This window comes from Artibeus jamaicensis, unplaced genomic scaffold (assembly GCF_021234435.1).
Source record: "Artibeus jamaicensis isolate MK-2021 breed Jamaican fruit bat unplaced genomic scaffold, CSHL_Jam_final contig_685, whole genome shotgun sequence".
Classification (NCBI taxonomy): domain Eukaryota; kingdom Metazoa; phylum Chordata; class Mammalia; order Chiroptera; family Phyllostomidae; genus Artibeus; species Artibeus jamaicensis.
In genome coordinates this window covers 14,830,689-14,851,112 of record NW_026521924.1, presented here as the reverse complement: position 1 = coordinate 14,851,112, position 20,424 = coordinate 14,830,689, and the positions used below count along the sequence as shown (strand labels likewise).

At 51.4% G+C, this 20,424-nt stretch overlaps 1 protein-coding gene across 4 annotated transcripts; it reads left to right on the top strand.

Annotated features, from left to right (window-relative positions):
• The first annotated feature begins 6,351 nt into the window (after positions 1–6,351).
• Positions 6,352–17,478, top strand: TRIB3 (tribbles pseudokinase 3). Of its 4 annotated transcripts, none has more exons than XM_053671358.1 (5): positions 6,352–6,374; positions 6,894–7,049; positions 9,730–10,020; positions 13,122–13,411; positions 16,163–17,478. In XM_053671358.1, the coding sequence occupies exons 3-5, from the start codon at positions 9,730–9,732 to the stop codon at positions 16,653–16,655; spliced, it is 1,074 nt and encodes a 357-aa protein (XP_053527333.1). In that variant the 5' UTR covers positions 6,352–6,374; positions 6,894–7,049; the 3' UTR covers positions 16,656–17,478. The 4 variants fall into 4 exon arrangements, with proteins under 4 accessions (XP_053527333.1, XP_053527334.1, XP_053527332.1 ...); XM_053671359.1 differs by lacking the exon at positions 6,352–6,374 and adding an exon at positions 8,138–8,379 and having other exon boundaries at positions 6,831–7,049; XM_053671360.1 differs by lacking the exons at positions 6,352–6,374; positions 6,894–7,049 and adding exons at positions 7,068–7,311; positions 8,138–8,379.
• The last annotated feature ends 2,946 nt before the right edge of the window (positions 17,479–20,424 follow it).

Below are 20,424 nucleotides of genomic sequence, written 5' to 3'. Positions count from 1 at the left end.
CTTTCAATATATATTGTCGTAATTTAAACTTTTTATTGCCAAAATCGTATATTTTCCCAACTTCATTAGAATTTTCAATTTTTAGAAAACTTAATGTTAGCGACAACAAAAAGTAAGTAACTAGCATCCTTTAGACTGACAAATTTATGAATACATTTTGTAATTTTCAGAAAGTGTTTTTCCCCATTGGCAAATACATTTATATTTTTAAGAGGCATAATGGAGGTAACAAGAACTCTTGTAAACCCAGGCAAAAACAAACATATTTTATGTTAGTAAGTTTAAAAGACATCAACCAAACTTACACTGCTCTTTTGGATTCTTGGTGATTAGTGCCTTCCTTTACTGTGCTCAAAGGTCAGCTGTCTGATTACCGTAGTTTACTGTGTATAATGCACTCTTTTTGGACCAAATTTTTTAGGGAAAAATAAGAATGCACATTATACATGGGTAGTACTAATTCTGTGCCTATATAAATATTTTTAAGTCTTTTATTTATGCTCATGCATTAACAGTGTAATTCTAGAAAGCAATAACAATATTCATATATTACAAATGCAGAAATTCCTTTATATTACAAAAAACAGGATCTAAATATAAATAAATAAATAAATAAGTAATTGACTTAAAAGATCAAAGCGAAAGGTTTTTTTTCTTGAAAATTTGGGCCCCAAATGTGGGTGTGCATTATACACGGAAAAATACGGTATTTGCTGACCTTGACAACTTTTCCGAGGCTGGAGAAGAGGGGAGAGATGTCAGGCTTGCAGTGGCTTTAGCAGCTTCAGTTTAAAAATGCCCGTTTTTTCTCCCCTTTTTCTTTTCCGTCTGAGTTTTACTCTCTGAGAGGGGAGTGAGATCTTTTCCATTCTTCAAACCATTCATTGAAATCCTTTCTGAGTAGAATTTTTATAATGTAACAACATGGAAGCCTGCACATAATAGATTATATCCCATTTACCAGACCTGTGGTCAAATAATTTGAGATCAGACCAAGGTTTCCTTTCAAAACAGAAACCAAAACAAAATCTAAAGCAAAGACAAACTTTAAACAAATGAGTATTTAGAATTAAATCGTCTAAAAGGAGGGACTGGGACTAGTCTTAGAATCTTATCTCACACCAAGCGGTATCGCCCACGACCCTGACGAGGTCCAAATGGCACAGGCCCAAATGGCGGAGACAGACGATTCCCAGTGCGTACAAAACAGCAAAGATCAAACCGAGTCCCTAAAAGACAAGAAGGCTGGCAAAAACTGTAACCAAAATTTCATTTCAGGCAGAGGAGAGAAAGAGAGAGCCTGCAAACAGAAACAGGCTTCCCCCCGACGGAAGAACAGAAAAACAAAACTAAGAGACAATCAAAAAGCAGTTTGCAACCAGAAGAGCCAACGATAAATCCCGTGCTGGGGAACCGGGATGTTTGTTTCTTGTCACTCAGCCGTGCCTGCCACTCTTGAGTGGCGCCTGTTGATCCTACAGAATTCCAAATGGTTCGGAGAACCCAAGCGGCGGGACAGGGGTTTCTGGTTGTGCACGCCAGGGGCTTGACCCAGTTTGGGCTGTCAGTCCACAAGAACCGTTTCCTTTCACCAGCAAAACGCTGAAAGGCTGCTAACGCCACGCAGAGAACAGGAAGAGTCGAAGCTGCTGGCAAATTCCTGCGATTCCTGCCTCGGGGTTGGCCTGCCACAAGCAGTTCGGACCCCCAGCCCGGGCCCTCCAGGCCTTACTGGGGTCCCCAGAGTTCCGTCTGGAGTCACTTGGAAAACTGTAACTGAAAGCAGTGCCAGCTGCCTGCTGCTACAAAAGCCAATACTCAGGAGGCAGGTGCTGAGGTAAAGGAAAGAGGTTTATTTTCAGATGGCGGCAACCTGGAAGATGGGGGACTCACTTCTCAAAGCCCATCTCCTGGGAAGACGGTGGGGGGGGTCATCTCACAAAGCCCATCTCCACCTTTCAGTGGAGGCAGACATTTTTACTAGGAGGGAGATGGGAACAGAACAAAGATCAAGGAAGGGGGGTGGACAAGTTCTCTACGCGCAGACGAGCACAGTCCATTCTGATAAGGCAGGTGATGGTCCGGTGAGCGTCATCCTGGTTTAGTCATCCCGGCTCCACAGTTGAAGGTCAGCAAACCTCCCGGAGCTGGGATGCCTGAAGGTTGGAGTCTGTATCTTTTGAAGCTAGTTCCTAGGATTCTTATACAAACATGCTGTTCATCCGCAAGCCACAGATTCGCTAGTGTCAGAACTTACAGGAACAATGTCAAAGAGTGGCGGTAGGGGCGGTTACAATCTCCCATTGTTACAACCTTCCACTGTTACAGCTAAGTGACTTGCTCAGTGTCATACAACTAGTTCAGGCCAAGGAGGTGGCATGAAGCAGTCGACAAAGGCCACCTAGGCCTTGAGCCAGACCAGCTGGTTTCTAATCCCATTGCCCGCCTCACTCCTTAGGCCGGTGATGTCAGCCCTCTGAGCCCAGTTTCCTCATCTTCCCCCAGGGATGAAAACAGCAGCGTGCTGGGGGGGTCAGAGGACACAGTGAGATGCGTTAAGGGAAGCACCTACACAGGGCCATACTCAATCCACGGGCACAAGAATTACGTTCTCTGCAAGGAAAACCCAGACTCACAGGGCAGACAGCAAGGTCACCCAGCAGGGCTGTGGCGGCCACTGGGCTACCCCTGTGTTGATGCTGCCCCGACAGTCGCCTGCCTGTCCTTCCCAGGACCCAGCCCGAGCCAGATTCAGATGACAAAGGATTTCTGCAAAGCCCCTGGGAGACCCCAGAGAAGGAGGAGGTGCTTGCTGTCCTATTAAGGGCACCCCAGGAGAAGGGGAGGCTAGAGCCACAACTCCTGAATCACCCACCATCTTTCCCAAATGCCTGTGTTCATTCGGTCTATAATGTTCTTCTTCCAATCAACTCATGTAAAAAATGTATCGCAAATGAAAATTTTAAATTTAATTTTATTTTTTACTGTTGTTCAATTACAGTTGTCCCAATCCCCCCCATTGCTCTTTCCCACCCCACCCACCCCTAAAATGGAAAATTTAAATTACTGATCTCAAATGGAAAGTCACTATCATTTGCCATAAAGGTGAAACAACCATAAAATTAAATACAAAGAAAACAAAACAAGATTCTTAAGTTCTAATTAAATCCCATTTCTTGCTGACAGCTCTGAGCTGAGCCCTGCTTTTTCTTCCTTAATAAATGAGGCGTCTAAGACACAGAAACTGCCCTGGCTGCTGTGGCTCAGTAGATTGAGTGGCCGCCTTACGAACCAAAGGGTCGCTGGTTTGATCCCCAGTCAGGGCACATGCCTGGGCTGCAGGCCAGGTCCCCAGTGGGGGGTGCTCAGAAGGCAACCAACCAGACAGTGATGTTTCTCTTTCTCTCTCCCTTCTGCTCTCTCTACAAAGAAAGAAAGAGAGAGAGAGAGAGAGAGAGAGAGAGAGAGAGAGAGAGAGAGAGAGAGAGAGAGAGAGAGAAAGAAAGAAAGAAAGAAAGAAAGAAAGAAAGAAAGAAAGAAAGAAAGAAAGAACTCAGAAACTGGTAAATGAGATTTCCTCCCCCAGTCAGTGGAAGAAGAGGAAGAAAGTGATTCCATGTTATGTAACTGTGTCAGGAGGCCCTGAAACCACGTGGCATCTACCATTGCTGCACATACCATGTCTTAGAAAACACTGACCTGATGCAACTCTGTCCCTATCTTACATACAAGAAAACGAAGGCCCCCAATGAACAGGCAATTTGCCCATGATCTCACAGGGTCAGTGACTTCAGCCGGACCTAGAATCCAACCAGAACGCTTTTCAAAGCATCTTTTCACTTTAGTGGGGAGAGCTTAAATTTCAACTTAGTGGGGAGAACTTAAAAAGATAAAAGTTGAAGGACACAAGTGGTGGAATTTCAGGCATGTGGCCGTCACTGGTGACACCTGAGTGGAAGGGAAGGAGGCAGGCCCCGGGCCCCAACCCCTCCTTCACCACAGCCCTCCGACCCCCTGCCCCAGGAGAGGGTCAGCGCCTGGGCCCATCAGCGCGACAGCACATAGAAGTGCAGCTCCCTCGGCTCAGACACGGGCGCAGAGGATGTTCTGGGCCTGGAGAGAAGCGCATTTACAAAGGCAGAGCTGTCTCTCCAGGAAGGTGCACACTTACACATTTAATTTTGGGGGGAGTTATTTTCTCGCTTTTTAGCAAATGCTTATACAGCAGTTATAGTCCAGGTACTTCACAAATATTAAGTCATTAAATCCTCATGACAAACCAGTTAGGTCGGTAGGTACTATGACTATTTTCAGTTTAAATATGAAGAAACTGAAGCACGGAGCTTAATTCACTTACCCAAAATCTCACTACGTGGAATGGGTAAGGTCTGAACCCAGGAAATGTGCTTTGACTATAACGTGCAGCTGCCTCGATGCATTTAATCCTCAGGATTAATGCAAGGAAGGCATAATTAATTGCACTTTATGAATGCAGAAACGGTGGCTCAAGGCTACTTGGCATTTACGGTGTAGATCCCACAGCCTCCGCTTTTCCGCTCGGCGCCACGGCAGAAATTCTTTGTCTTCTCAATCCAGCCCATGTGGCTACTGCACATTTCAAATGTTTCCATTCAATGCAACTTAACCTAATTATTTGGATAGGACAACCTTTCACTTTAACCATTGACAATCCAGCTTCCATGCTGATTTGTGTCCAAACTAAGCATAAAATACACACGAGGTTTTGAAGGTATTAGTATGAAAAAACTAGATGATCTCACTTATAACTTTATCTGTTCAACTGATGATGTGCTAGCTGTAAAGGATGAGATAGAATATATTGTTAAAACTGATTTTGCCAATTTCTTTTTATTCCCCTTTAATGCATGACTAGAACATTTGGAACCGCAGACGTGGCTCAGGTGCCATCCCATTGGAATAGGGTGGGCCAGAGAATCGGCATTGGACACCCTCAGCTGTGATGGGGACTCAGACTGGGAGCCAAGCCCAGAATGTTCCAGAGAACATGCCCACCAGGGTGACGGAGGTTGCCAGTTTGCAAAGATGTGAAATGCCCCTTGCCTGTGTGGGCAGTGGGGACGGCAGCCCAAACCCTGACATCCAAATCCACCTCCTAGAACAAGCTGGGTGGTCTTGGGTGCATGCCTCACTGTGACTCATCTGTAGAATGCAGGTGACAGTGCCCATCTCACAGACAGTTCCTTCGGTGCCTCAGGGCCTTTGCACTTGCTTTTTCCTCTGTCTCCCCTCACGCCTTTGCACTTGTCTTCCCTCTTCTTCCTTAAGATCCTACATTAAGTATCACCTTCCAGATGATTCCTATTGAAAAGATCCACCCCAGTCATATTCGATAGAGAACAAATCTACCCTATTTTATTCAAGAAAATATATAGCACTTAGACTACTTTAGATGACCTAGGGTTTATTGATTTCATTTTCTTGATAACGATTTGTCTCCCCATTGATTTATAGAACCTGTGAGGACAAGGATAGGTCAGTCTTGTCACTGATGGGTCTCCTGCATTCACAAGATGACGCAGCATGAAACAAAGTTAGGAATGTGTGAGTAAACCCAGCAGGGTGCCTTGCTCAGAAGACAACCACGCCTGCCTTGCCCCTTATGGCTGTGGGATCTTCCAACCCGAATGTGTAGAAAAAGAATTCTTCCCCTGACAGACAGCGGAGTCTTCAAGGTTAAATGAGGTCCCAGAATCCCCTGCTGTGCCCTGAGGCTTTGGAAGCAGGGAAACAAAGGTGACTCCCTGGGCCTCCCATTCAATCTCTGCCAGAGGAGGTTTTTTTGTTTGTTTATTTGTTTGGTTTTGACACCTGTATATTCCAACATCAAGACCCAAAAAGGATTTTCACTGATAGGTGCTTGGTGTGTGTGTTGTGGGGTGGGGCAGGGGCTGCCCAGCGGTGCTTCACCAAACAGCAAGTTCCCCTGCGGCCTGCCAGTCCTGGGAAACCAGCTCTATTACAGGTGCTTTTCCTGCTCTGAGCCTCCATTGTGTCCACATTTTTTATTGAGCACCTACACTGTGCTGCACTATTCTAAGCATTTTACGTGGATTAACTTAATTCATGCAACAACCCTATGAAGTGAGTGCTGTGCTATTTATAAGCCCATTTTACAGAGGAGGAAACGGAAGCAGGGTTTTCAGTAGCTTTCCTGAGGTAGCACAGTGGGTCTGGGCGGAGGTGGGGTGCACTGGTAGGCAGGCTGGTTTTAGGCTGCTTGCTCCTAACCACTAGGCTGTACTGCCTCTTTCAAATGAATGCTGTGAAGCTCACCCCACCTCAGGCTTCCTCAGGGCGCTACACTAGCCGTTTTGAGCCCAGAGTCAGCTCCTGTAAGTCTGCGTTTTTTTTCCAAGTTTCTGGGCTGCTTTCCCATAGCGGAGCCTCGGGCTGCACCTTAGTAGAATGAGGATACTCGAACTTTCTGCCAGGTTCTCTAAGGATTTAATAAAGCAACGGCGGAAAAGTGCTTTATAAACGGGAAGCACTCGGGAGACTGTCCCAGTTTGCTCTTTATTGCCTCAGCATCTTCTTGAGAATGAACGACGTTCTTCCCATTTCACAGATAGGGAAACTCAGGCTCAGAAAAGCAAAATGCTTTTTGCAAGATGACAGCGAGAGTCTGTGGCTGGTGTCTGCAACCGAAACTTCGGTGCGGGGCAGGAGGGGGAGGGTGGAGAAGAGACCCCCCTAGCGGGCGGGAGAGGCAGGTGGTGCCTGGGACGCGGCGGGAGGGCGGTGGCCCGGCGTCCAGGGGGCGGAGCGCTGGGGGGTGGGGGGGGGGGGATGGTGCAATCCTGCGCCCGAGCGCATCAGCCGGCGGGTGATTAACTCAGGTTTACATCACCCAGGCAGGAGCCGAACGGAGCCTGGCGTCGGGCGTCTCCGAGACACTTTCCGTGGGAGCGGCGGCGGCTCCGCACGCGTCTGGCTGTGGGGTGTAGAGTCCAGGGCTCCGACGGGCACCGAGTTCAGTCGCAGCGGAGCGGGCCCCTGTCCAGGGCAAGGTACCGGGCGGAGCGCCGGGGGCGGGCGGGCCGCTGCAGGTTAGACACACATACTTTTAGCAAAACAGCCTTGGGCCTAGTGGATCGGCCGGGTCCCGGGGAATGCGGCCCCACCGAGCTTGGGGTCGCCCGAGTGTGGCCGGCTCCCACTGGGGCGAGGCTGAGCCCCCAGGTGTGGCAGCTGTGTCTCGGGGGCGGAGAAGGTCGAACACTGAGGTGTCTGAGTGTCGCCCCGAGAAAGGTGTGCGGTTGTGTGTTTTGGGTGAGTATGAGGCGCAAGAGTCGTGTGGGAGGTCTGTGAGGGACCGTGGGGGACACTGGGGGACTGTGTGTAAGGTCTGGCACTGTGGGGTGTGTCTGCAGAGGTCCACGTGAGCCTGTGGGGTCTGGGTGGGGGTACGTCTCGGAGGATAGGGCTGAGGGACTGCTGGGCTGCCCCGGGGGCAGGAAACCGGTGCAGGGCGGTGGGAACGCGGATGCAGCGCGCGAGGTGCAGAACCCCGGTGGGTGCCAGGCGCCGCCGCAGGTGTGCACCCAGCCGTGGGGCTACGGGTTTGCACCTTGCACTGTGCACGCGCGTGTTTGGTTCGTGTAGACGCGGTGTGCTGTACTTACGGGCTGGGAGTGAGAGGCGAGGGCCAAGTCCGCCCCTTCCCACAGCCTTGGGGCCCAGCCTCCTTCCCTTTTCCTCACCCCCTCCTGGTCCCCCGCTGTCCCTCTGTTTCCGTAGAACCTTGTGCCCCGGGACAACCGGGGCCGCGGCTTCCGCTCTCATGGGAGGAGCCTGGCTGTGGGACGAGCCTGGGGCGCAGTAGGAGCGGGCATGAGACTTTGTGTAACCTTTTTTTGTATCAGTTGTGCTGTCCTGATGTGATAGGTGTGAGCTCTTTGCGTGTGTACGTGCACTGCTGCCCACGGAGGGAGACCTGTGTGCGACTTAATGATGTGTGTGCCCCGCTTTTCTGTGGATGTGCGTCTGGGCTGGCTGGATTGGAGAAAGTATGTTTTGGCGGGGCGTTTGTACCCGTCTGCCCTGTTGTGCGTGTTGGGAATGACCCGCCCCTATTCCCCCACCCCACCCCCACCAGGGTGCCAGGGATGAGAGGCGGCCTCCATCCTACAGTGGCGCTCCCTCGGTGTGCCTGCCAAACCCCTGTCCAGTGGGCCGGGGTACCCCAGGCCCCACCAGGCTCGGCACGGATAGGGCCAGGCAACCTGACAGCCGGGCTTGCTGATGCAACCCCGGAAGAACCTCTCCAGGGTGTCTCTGCTTCACTGGGCACAAAGCGTCTACGCAGCCTGGGATCATCTTGCTTGACTGAGAAACTTGGTGAGATAAACAGTGCCAACCTAGCCTCATCCCTGGGGAGATTTCTGAGACTCCCAAGGGTAGCACTTAAGCCACCTTCAGCTATGAATAATAATAGTTACAGTAGTAATAAAGCAGCAGTGGTCATTTCCTGGCACCGGTCCTATAACAGGGCCACACCTTGAAATGTTAAAGGCACTGACTTATCTAAGAAAAAGAAGATGATCAAAAATACGAACAGCAAAATAACAACAAGCTCACAACTATCAATAACTGAACCTAAAAAAACAAAAACTAAGCAACCAACCTCTCACCAACCACCAAGCCTGTCTTTCTACTTCACTATTATTTCACTTAATAGTTCATTCTGGATGTCTTTTCAATTAGCAATATAGAGTTAACTCAATCTTTTAAATGGGTGCAATTATCTCATGTATGGATGAAATATAAGTTATGTAACCAGTCCCCTAATGGTGGGTGTTCCATTGTTTTTTAAAATATATCTTATTGATTATGCTATTACAGTTGTCCCATTTTTTCTCCTTTTTATTCCCCTCCACCCTGCATATCTCCTCCCATGAGTATCCCCCACTTAGTTCATGTCCATGGGTCACACATATAAGTTTTTTGGCTTCTCCATTTCCCATATTGTTCTTAACTTCTCCTGTCTATTTTGTACCTACCAATCATGCTCCTATTCCCTGTACCTTTTCCCCCACTCTCCTCCCCCCCCACTGATAACCCTCCATGTGATCTCTATTTCTGTGATTCTGTTCCTGTTCTAGTTGTTTGCTTAGTTTTTGTTTTTTTAGGTTCAGTTGTTGATAGTTGTGAGTTTGTTGTCATTTTGCTGTTCATATTTTTGATCATCCTCTTTTTCTTAGATATCTCAGTGCCTTTAACATTTCATATAATAAGGGCTTGGTGATAATGATCTCCTTTCACTTGACCTTGTCTGGGAAGCACTTTATCTGCCCTCCCATTCTAAATGATCACAAGTGGGCTACAGTAATAATCTTGTACTTGCATCATTATATCAGTGTGTAGAGAGCTTCCTGGTCCTTTTTCAGGACTGTATAGTATTCTACTGTATGCCTATACTATGCTGTTTTAACCAGCCCTCTACTGCTGGACATTTGGGGGTATTTTCTGCCTTTTGCTCCTAGACACAAGGCTCTGATGAAGAGCATGTTGACTGGAGGGTAGCTTGCAGAAGCGGGACACCTAGGAGGGGTATGTGCAGTTGTCAGTTGAATGCACTGTGCCAAATCACCCTCCGTCCAGGTTGTGCCAGTGTCCCCTCCCACCAGCAGAGGAAGACAGTGGCCACCAGACAGCCTCCCTGTAATGCCTTTCTCTCCCTCTTTCCAGATGCGAGCCTCCCCTCTGGCAGCTCCTATGAGTGCTCCCTCCAGGAAGAAGCAGTTAAAGTTGGACGATGACCTAGACACTGAGTGTCCCACCCGGAAACAAGCTCAAAGTGGACCCCGGCCCAAGCTGCCCCCCTGCCCACTGCCGCTGAGACCACCTCCTGCTGCGAGCCGTGCCCCTGCTGTGGCCACTGCCTCCCGGATTGGGCCTTATGTCCTCCAGGGGCCTGAGGAGGGCGGCCGGGTCTACCGGGCCCTGCACTGCCCCACGGCCACCGAATACACCTGCCAGGTACGTGCGGCGGGGGCCACTCTCCGTCAGCATCTCAGGGGGCCTGGAAAGAGCCTTGGCTGCAGAGGATCCTCAGGGCTGAGGAGTCCTTATGTGCATTTGGTCCTGTGTTTATTGGGGAAGCAGCCAATGAGCCCCTAATTATCTGTCAAGCCCCAGGCTGGGTTGAGACCAGAGAGGTAAACCAGATGGTCCCAGCGCTGGGGCATTCAGAGCTTAGGCCCCCATAGTGTGATACATATTGTAGGGGTGGAGCTTCGGGACCATGAGAGCACAGGGGAGAAGCCTCTCTCGTGTACTCAAGGGAGTGTCCGAAAGACAGAGGAGTTGGCTAGGGAGGAATGGGAAAAGCGCGGGCCAGGCTGGGCAACAGCTGTGCAGAGAGGCCGGGAGGAGAGACAATGTGGCGTTCCTGGCGGTTGCGTGAAGGAGGCGTGCAGTCAGGGCAGAAGATGGGGGCGACAGCCACTGCGTGTGAAAGCTCTAGAAAAACCTCCCGCTAGGCCGTGGGAGCCACTGAAGGTGCTTGCACAAGAGAAGATGAACTATGGTAGACATCAGGACTCTTGGGACCCTAGAGAGCATTGGGCCTGCACTGTGGCCATTTTACAAATACCAAGACTGAGGTCAAGACAGCAGCAGGGTCGTGCATGAATCCACATAACATTGGGCCTGGCCCTGGCTGGTGTGGCTCAGTGGATTGAGTGCCGGACTGTAAAGCAAAGGGTTGCCAGTTCGATTCCCAGTCAAGGCACATGCCTGGATTGTGGGCCAGGTCCCCAGGAGGGGGCGCACGAGAGGCAACCACACACTGATGTTTCTCTCCCTCTCTTTCTCTCTCTCGTCCCCTCTCTAAAAATAAAATATTTCTTAAACACACAGACACACAAAACATTGGCCTGGCTTCTTAGGGCAAGGTCCAGGGTTCTTGGCTGAAATCAGGGACTGGGCAAGGCCAAGGCCCCCTGAGGGTCAGCCCACACAGAACATCGGCAAGTCAAAAGGACAGAGATGAGAAAGTGTAATAACAGGTATTTACTGTGCACCGGGTACTGCCCTGCTTGCTTCATGTGTATAATATCTTCACACGCTCTATGGGGTAGCTACTGGTACGGGGCCCATTTTATAGATGGAGACACTGAGGTTCAAAGGGATGTGGTCACTTGCCACATCTCAGACCCAGGAGGTGTCAGCGGACATTGGGCCCTGGCAGGCTGAGCCCAGAGCCACGTGCCCCACGCCGGGACAGGCATATGGAAGACAGGAGAGGCCTGGGTACATAAAGAAGGGGCTGAAGGAGACCTGGATCCCCTTGGGAGTGCAGAGAAGCCAAAGGGCTCAAGCCTCCAACTGGGAGCAGCAGCAGCTGGCTCCAGCCCCTGCTGTGGGGGTGCAGTGGACAGGGGGCACGTCTGGACACGCGGTCCAGCCATCAGCTTCACCAGGGCCCTGGGCTGCCTGATGCAGGTCCCCAGTGCTCTGCCCCAGATGCTCTAAGGAACCCCTCTGGGTCCCCTTCCTACAGCGTCACAGGTTCTTTGCTGTTCCTACTGGGGGGGGAGGTCCACGCTGAGGGGAGGGACCGAAGCGAGCTGGAGCCGGAAGCCGCGTGCGTTCACACGGCCCCAGTTACTTAGAAACATTTAGGGGAGTCTCCTGGGATGTGCCTGGCCCTACACCAGCATGAACCACGGGGGCTGACCTGCCATTTCCACGTCTCTAGGGTTTTCTGGTCAGTGTGTAGAAAGATAAACTGTCTTTGTAGATTATCACCCAATTCATTAATTGTACAGACCGGGGAGCACCAGCAAGCACCATGCTGTGGTTCCAAAATAGACAAAGCTCTGCTTTCATCAAGCTGACGCTCTAATGAGGGACGTGGACAATAGACAAGCGAATGAGTAACACTTATGTCAGGTGATCGGAAGGGCTGTGGAGAGAAGGCTGGGAGAGAGGAGAACAGGGAGGGTAGGGGGCTCGGGTGATTTTAGGTGGCGAGGTCCGGGAAGACCTCTTCGAGGAGGTGACATTTGAGCAGTGACTTGTGTGAACTGGGGGAGCCGGCCCTGTGGCTGGTTATCTTAGGGAAGCAGGAAAGGCATGTGCAAATGTGCAGAGGGACCGATGTGCTTACCCGAACTTTCAGAAAAGTCTCTGTTTTGGGATTATTTCTTCCATGCCACTCACCTTTTTTTTTTTAAAGACGTGCTGACAGTTTTTCCTAGTGGATCAAATATGCGTATGCTGTATTTATTTGTATCTTCTGTGTAGCACAGCTAAAACGGCACGCGAAGGGTTTATGCCAGCTTAGCCGCTGACTACCATATGGCTTCCACCTTCCACCTCTGAACACCTGAGGCTCCCATCTGAGGTCCTACGGCCCCAGCTCGGTTCCGAGATGAGCCACCTCACCTCCTGCCTCTCTTCCCTCCCCCACCCCACCTTGGCCTGCTGATCTTTGGATGTGTCTCCAGAGCTGACCAAGCTCTTTCTTGCCCCAGGCCCCCACCTGGAAAGCATAGCCCACGAGTGTTCCTAAATCATTCAGGTCACTTCCCCAGAGTCCCTTTGGAACCACAGGCTCGAAAATTTGGTGCCCCCGTCCAAAATACTCTGTACTCCAGCCTCCTTCTCAGTTCCTTTGCAATGCTCACCAGAATTGTGTTGATTGTTTAGTGTACATACATATTTAGGTCAACTTAGCAGCCAGTGGCCTTTGCAGGTAGGAATGAATGAAGAGTGGGCGGGCATGAATTCTAGAGAATGGAAGCTAGGATGGGGATGGTGATGGTGATGATGAGCATAAAGTTACTTCTCTATCATTTATTCTTTTGGATTTCCCTGCTTGCAGGGTTATTTTTGTTTGGGTTCCCTGTTGTTTTTCAACTACCTTAAGTGTAAGGCCCTGGAAGGCAGCAGTGAAGGGTACTTGGTGGCTGTGAGCCCTCCCAGCTTTGTCAGGGTTGAGCAGCTGGCAGCTGAAGCGCATGCAGAGGGTCTAGCGCCCAGTGGTGTCTAAAGGGTTGGCTGGGACTGCTTCCCGGGCCAGCCTGGGGTCCACGCAATCCCGACCTGTGCTCACGACCATGCTCCACTCACAGGTGTACCCGGTCGGCGAAGCCCTGGTGGTGCTGGAGCCCTACTCGCGGCTGCCCCCGCACAGGCACGTGGCGCAGCCGGCGGAGGTGCTGGCGGACGCACACCACCTTTACACCTTTTTCCCGCGGCGCCATGGGGACCTGCACAGCCTGGTGCGCCGCGGCCGCCTGCCCGAGGCCCAGGCCGCTGGCCTCTTCCGCCAGATGGCCGCAGCCGTGGCCCACTGTCACCAGCACGGTCTAGTCCTGCGAGACCTCAAGCTGCGTCGCTTTGTCTTCACTGACCGTGAGAGGTGAGCGTGGGGACAGAGAACCCACCCACAGACACACCTAGGAGATGGGTCGTGATGGGGAAACTGAGGCTCAGAAGGCAAAGTAGCCCTCACAAAAAGTGGGGAAGCCTGGGCCAGTATAGCACTGCCCGGGTCCCAGGGAAAAGTCGACTCCGTCCTGTTGGAAGCCCCTTGGGGTGGACCCTTGCCTTTCTGAAGGCAGCGACAATGATGAAGGGCACAGGGGCACCATCTGGCTTGGCCTGCGTCCTTACAAAATGAGGTCGATATGGCAGGCGTGGAAACCCAGACTCAGAGAGGTCAGTAATGCCCAGGGTCCCGCAGCTACATAAATAGTAGACCTGGGGTCTGAACCCAGACCGACTCCAGAGCCAGGGCCCCATTGCCCTCTGAGCTTGAGAGGGGAGAGGCCTGGCTGGGGTGCCTGCGACTGGGTGACCCAGGGTCTGTAGACCTCAGGCTCCCTATGGGTAGGAGAAAGGTCTGGATTGTCGAGATGTTTCCAGGATTTCAAGGTCACAGGCAACAGCCAAAAATGTGCCTTGAGTTTCCCACACAGGAACCTTTTCCTGTAAAACTAAAAATCAGTGACTTTTGGAGTGGGGGACAGAAAGGGGCCTGGCATCCTGTCCCCACCCAGGCTGCGGGACTAGGCAGGATGGCCCACACAGACATGCATAAAGAATGCTGATTTCATGTCAAGATTTTTTTCTGAGCCGGGTGGGGGTGGGGTGACTCCATTGAACTTTTAAAAAACGTTTTATTTGCAAATACTTTTAGACTTACAGAAAAGTTGCAAAAAACTGTCCAAAGAGTTCCCGTATTTCCTTCACCCAGCTCCCACTAAGGTTAATGCCTTGCACCACCACAGCACAACCAACACGACCAGGACGCTAACCTTGGCCTTGTGCTGTTCGCTAAAGCACCGATGGGTTCAGATCTCACCAGCTTCCTACTAGGTCCTTTTTCTGTGCGGGATCCATCCAGGTCCCCACCCTGCATCCACTGGTCACATCTCCTTAGTGTCCTCTAGTCTGATGCGGGTCCGCAGACTTTTCCTGTCTGCCTTGACCTTGACGTGTTTGAAGAGCACCAGTCAGTTATTTCATCCAGTGTCCCCCAGTTAGGATTCGACTGGTGGCTGTCTTATGTTAAGCTGAGGCTCTACATTTTTGGCAAGGATGTCCCCTAAGTGATGCTGGCCCTTCGTGGTGCCTGGTATCGGGAAGTTCACGGTGGTGACAGGTATTACTGTGATGTCAGCCTCAATCACTGGTCACGGTGCCGTCTGCCCAGCGCCTCCACTGTAAGGTTCCCAACTTAGCCTTTGTCGTGAATAAATGCCTCGGGTACTACCTGGTCATTAACAAGTACCTCGAGGTGTTTGGAGGCTGCGTGTGAATATACTGTTTCTCCTCCACCTCCCGCCGGCTGGTCTTTGTAGCCACCTGTCTGCCCCACAGCGGTTATCACATCGACGACGTTTGTCTAAGGGTGCTTTTCTATTTCCTTCTTTCCTTCTACATTTTATACTCTAAGTAAGATGTGGAATGTAAAATTTATCATGATTTTTAGTCCAATGCACAACTTCCAATCACATTGAGCCCTGGGGGAGCAGGACACCCCCAGCCCTCCCAGCTGGGAGAAAGTGCTGCTTTCTCTTCCCAAGGCAATAGTTTGGGAGGCTTTGTTGGTAGAAGACGGGCGGCGGGGTCGGACAGACCTGGGTTCAAACCCTGATTATGCTGTTTAGCCTGTTCTTTGGCCCTGAGCAGCGGCTTCCCCTGCCCAAACCTGGCTTTCCGCATCTGTGAAATGGGCAGCAGTGCCGACACTGACCCCCACTGCCCCCCTCCCTCGCTGTAATTCACAGCCTTGCTCACCATTTGTGAGATGCCAGCAAGCACTAAGGAAGCGGTGCCATAGGAATAAAGTGAATAGCAGTGGGAGGAGAATGGTTATTAATAAAGCAATCGAGATGCTATGTGGGAGGTGTTCAAAGCAGAGGCTGCAAACGGCGCGCTACACACTTTTATTTTGGCCCCAGATACTTGTTTATTTGTTTTCAGTTGAAGTAGTTTGCCAGTGTTTCCAAAACGGGAACTCTTTTGTTCGAATATGATTTCTGGCTTTCCTTGGAGAAAAACGGGAACATGGGGTCCCCTAGGAGCTACGTGAGCCGTTCCTAGCGCTGGCTGTGGCGGGCGGGAGCCGACGTCCCCATCCCGGCCCCGTGCCCTGTGGAGGTACAAGCGTGTCTTTCTCGCAGGTTGTACGAGGATGAAGGGATGTGCTAGGCAGCAAGCCCAGGGCTGGACAGTTTGTAAATGCTGACTGTGATGCTGGTGATGTCCCCCTTTTCAGGCAGGGTTTGTGCTGAGATGCTTGGCCCAGCTCCACTTTCTACTTCTCTCATTTTATTACCTGCCCGGACCCTAAGTTCGCATCTGTTTTACTAGAGGTTTAACGCCCTCAGCGCCCTCCCGCCCCAGGGACTGTTGGGAAATGTGTTCCTTTCAAAGTCCTAGTTCAAATTTAATTGCTCTGTGACCTTGAGCAGTGGCTTAACCTCTCTGAGCCTTGTCTCTCTTATCTGTGAAATGGGCTCAGTCATCCAGCCACACAGGACTGGCTCAGTTCTGCCAGATGGCAGCGGCACTCGGGAAACGGGTAACTTTCCGGTGCTAGTGTGAGGTGGCGGCTTGGCAGTTCCAGCAGGACCTGAGCCCTCTGTCTCTCTCCCTGCTGCAGGACGAAGCTTGTGCTGGAGAACCTGGAGGACGCCTGTGTGCTGACCGGGCCAGACGACTCCCTGTGGGACAAGCAGGCATGCCCGGCCTACGTGGGTCCCGAGATCCTCAGCTCGCGGGCATCGTACTCAGGCAAGGCGGCGGATGTCTGGAGCCTGGGCGTGGCGCTCTTCACCATGCTGGCTGGCCACTACCCCTTCCAGGACTCAGAGCCTGTGCTGCTCTTCAGCAAGATCCGTCGGGGGACCTACGCCCTGCCTCAGGGCCTCTCGGCCCGGGCCCGCTGCCTGGTCCACTGCCTCCTTCGACGGGAGCCAGCTGAGAGGCTCACAGCCTGGGGCATCCTGCTGCACCCCTGGCTGCAAGAGAACCCAACCCCCTCAGTCCCGAGCCAAGCCCACCGCTGGGAGGCTGACCAGGTGGTCCCTGAAGGGCGAGGGCTGGAGGAAGGGGAGGAGGAGGAGGGAGAAAGGGAAGTGGGCCTGTATGGCTAGGGCCACCCTGCCGGCCTCTCAGCTGTGGGCTGAGTTCGGGGCGTCCCCAAGCTCTCTCCTACCTCTTCGAACTGAGACACAACCAAAGTGCCTTCTAAGAGGGAGAAAAGAGGTGTGTGTGGAATGTGCTGTATGCACACACATGCGGTTTACACACCTGTGCACACGGGCTCATGCACTTGACAGGTCTGTCTTGGGAGCGCTGTTGTAGGTGCTGGAGAACACAGCTGTGACCAGAGACAAACCCCCGCTCATGGAGCTGACAGTACTTTTCCATACCCACAGGCCATTGTCTTGTGTTGACTGGGAACACTTAGTGCAGGTGACGACACCCATTCGTGCTGGCACCGGCGCCTCTGTCACGAGACAGGTCTTCTCACAAACAACTCAGCTGCCTTTGTGCCTTGTACCTTTCAGAGGAAGGGAAGCATTGTGTGCCAAAGGCTCCAGGCCTCCCCCTTGTGACTTAGAGCTCCGGAGCCCCGGCCATGCTAGGAATTCTGTGCCAGCAGCTGGTCACAGGAGCCTCTGTCCAGGCCTGAGCCAAGGATTTGGGCTGGAAGATCGAGAGTGCGGATTGTGAGGCGGGTCCTCATCTGACTCGAGGAGTGGTTTGGAACGAGGGTCCAGGCCTGTCTGCTGCAGCAGCCCCTGACCTGAGCAGGGGGACAGGTTTAGGTGGCGTCTGCCTCCTAGCCCTCTGGAAAGTGCTAAACCCAGTTCTGGGGACACTTGGGGTCCAGGACCCCACATTAGTACTATAGGTTTTGTATACCATGAGGATATATTTTTACTTTGTGCCTAATAAAGGAGTTACGAAATACTTGTATTTCGCCCAGGTGTTTTTCCTATCCTGTCTTGTCGGTTGTCCCAGGCTGGCCCACAGCGAGTCCTCTGCGCTCCCTCTCTTTCTTCTGGAGGCAACGATGTCTCAACTGGGGTAACTTCTGGCTGCAAGTAACTGAAACCCTGAGTCAAAATAGCTTAAAAAAAAAGAGACCTGTTTCACACGAAGCACAATTCAGCAGGTGGGGTGGGCTTCAGGGCGGGCTGGTTCAGCTCTCAGAGCTGTCAGCAGGACCCTGCTCCCCAGCCTTGTCTGTCTCCACTCTGTTGTCCCTGGTGTGCATCGTCTTAGAGACATCTGTGACCTGAGGAACAAGGGAGGTGGCACTGCGGTGCCTGAGAAGTCAACACATTCGAGTCCAGCTGCTTGGTATTTCTGGGCTTCTTTCTGTCCGCTTCCTCTCTGTGCAGCTAAGCCCTGCCTGTCCCTTGAGGCTGGACCTGGAAACCTCTTCTGACACTTGTCAGAGAAGGTCCCTGCACCTTGAAGCCCTCACCCTGCAGCCCTGCATCAGCCCCCTGGGGTGCCAGCTTAAAAATGCAGATCCTTGGGCTCTGCCCAGACCTAGTGACTCGGGTGTCCAGGGCTCTGCTTGCTAACGAGCTTCCTAGCCATGCTGCTGGGCATCCTGTTTGGAGAACCTCTATCAGGAGAAATCCTGATTCCTTGGGGACTCAGCTCATTTTGGCCCCTCAGCCCCTTTGACCCCAACCCAGGTATAAAGTGGGCATAAACTGTACCACCTGTGAGGCTAGGTTCGGCCCACAGGTGTGGGAGGGCTTTACCAGGGGTCACTGTCTGAGCCACCGCCACTGTGCCAGCTTTATGGGGAAAGACATGCAGCCTGAATCTCCTTATCATTCTCTCCCTACTTCCCTGCTTTGTGGTTCTTCAGAGCACTTAGCACCACCTGGCAGAACATTCTAGATCTGTTTGTCTGTGGTAGTTTCATACTATGTTTTGTTTACCATCGTGTCCCCAGCTCCTAGAATTGTGTCTGGCACACAGAGCTGCTTGGTGTTTGTTGAATGACTGAATGAAAGCTGTTGCTCTCTAGATCCTACCTGCCCTGGGCAAAGCCAGGATGCTTATTAGGGGTGGTTCCTGTTTACTGTGAGCACACACCCACACCTCGCAGGGTGTCCAGTGCTTTGCATGCGTTATCTCATTTGGTACCTGATAGCGCCAGGGCTCCCTGACCCCTGGTATCCGTGCCCCTGTTAGTTCTCTCCCATCCGGAGCGGGGCTGAGTGGTGCAACTAATAGACGGCTGCAAATGTGCTAGGCCGTAAAATATACTGTGGCTCCTGCCTTGTTCTGCCGCATCAGCTTTTCTGGGGAAAGCCAGCTGCCAAGTGGCTGGGACACCCACGGAAATGGGACACCCACGGAATCCTGTGGAGAGGTCCACGTGGTCAGAGACTCAGGTGCCCTGCGATCCCCAGCACCAACCAGTCATATGAATGGGTTTTCCTTTTTTTTTTTTTTTAATATTATCTATTTATCTTTAGAGGGGAAGGGAAGGAGAGAGGGAGAGAAATACCAGTATCAATGTATGGTTGCCTCTCGTGTGTCCCCTGCCAGGAACTGGCTTGCAACCAGGCATGTGCCCTGACTGGGAATCGAACCTCGATCCCGTAGTTCACAGGCCTGCGCTCAGTCCACTGAGCTGCACCAGCCAGGGCTGAGTGGGCTTTCTTGAAAGTCTCTCCTCCAGGTCCATCAAGCCTTTGACTGAAGCCCCAGTGAAAATCTTAACTACACCATCATGAGAGACTTTTTTAGTCAAATGACATAACTATTCCCGAACTCTTAACCCCTAGAAAATGTTGTTTTAAGCTACTCAGTTTTGGGGTAATTTGTTACTTATCAGTAACGAGTAACTGATGCAGAGTCTCGCAGCAACCCCATGAGGGAGGGACTGTGATAGTCGCCATTGTACGAAGGGAAGAACTGAGGCCCAGAGAGGGCGGGTGTCTTGTCCAGGGTCGCACAGAGTACACTGTAGGGCAAACCCAGGTTTGAATGCCTGGAGTTGGCCCATCCTTGCCCACAAGGATGTCCAAAGCGGCTACCAGCCCCACCCTTGAAGATCCAAGGTGAAGACCAGAGCACCGGCAAGTACGTTATCTGTTCCGAATACAAATTTGTGCAGGTGACCTCAGGGCTGAAGGGAACGAGACCACGACAAGCCAGCAGAATCAGCAGGCGAAACAAGGCAACAGGCGTGAGAACTGGCAGACACGGACATGCAGAGTTCGGAGAGTGGTATCAGACACAGATGACAAAATAGAGATGTTTACTAATAGGGCTTCCATGAAGAACAAGCTTGAGCTCTGGCTGGTGTGGGTCAGTGGGCTGAGCGTGGCCTGTGAACCAAAGGGTCGCTGGTTCAATTCCCAGTCAGGGCACATGCCTGGGTTGCAGGCCAGTCCCCAGTGGGAGCCGCGTGAGAGGCAGCCACACACTGATGTTTCTCTCCCTCTCTTTCTCCTTCCCTTCCCCTCTCTATAAATAAATAAATGAAATCTTAAAAAAAATTGAAACTATGGCCAAAGTACAGAAATTACATATATCAAGTGAACTAACAGACTTGAAAACCTAACTGAACTTCTAAAATAAAAAATATATTAATCAAAGTTAAAAATCCAGAAGATGAGTTAAACAGGAGATTAGATGTGGCTAAAGAGGACATTACTGAGACATCAATCACAGATTCCAGAGACTCCGTAAATATTCACACGTAGACACATCATAGTGAAAATGCAAAAAAGCAGAAACAAAGATAAAGTCTTAAAAGCATTCAATGGAAAAAGCAGAGAGATTACTTTCAAAAGAACAGTAATACGACATGGATGAACCTCACAAACATTATGCTATGTGAAAGAAGGCAATCACAAAGAACCATGTATTATAAGATTT

Coding starts and splice junctions, on each gene's coding strand:
- TRIB3 (XM_053671358.1), top strand. CDS start 9,730: ATGCGAGCCTCCCCTCTGGCAGCTCCTATGAGTGCTCCCTCCAGGAAG. Junction 10,021..13,121: donor CCACCGAATACACCTGCCAG/GTACGTGCGGCG, acceptor CTCCACTCACAG/GTGTACCCGGTCGGCGAAGC. Junction 13,412..16,162: donor GTCTTCACTGACCGTGAGAG/GTGAGCGTGGGG, acceptor TCCCTGCTGCAG/GACGAAGCTTGTGCTGGAGA.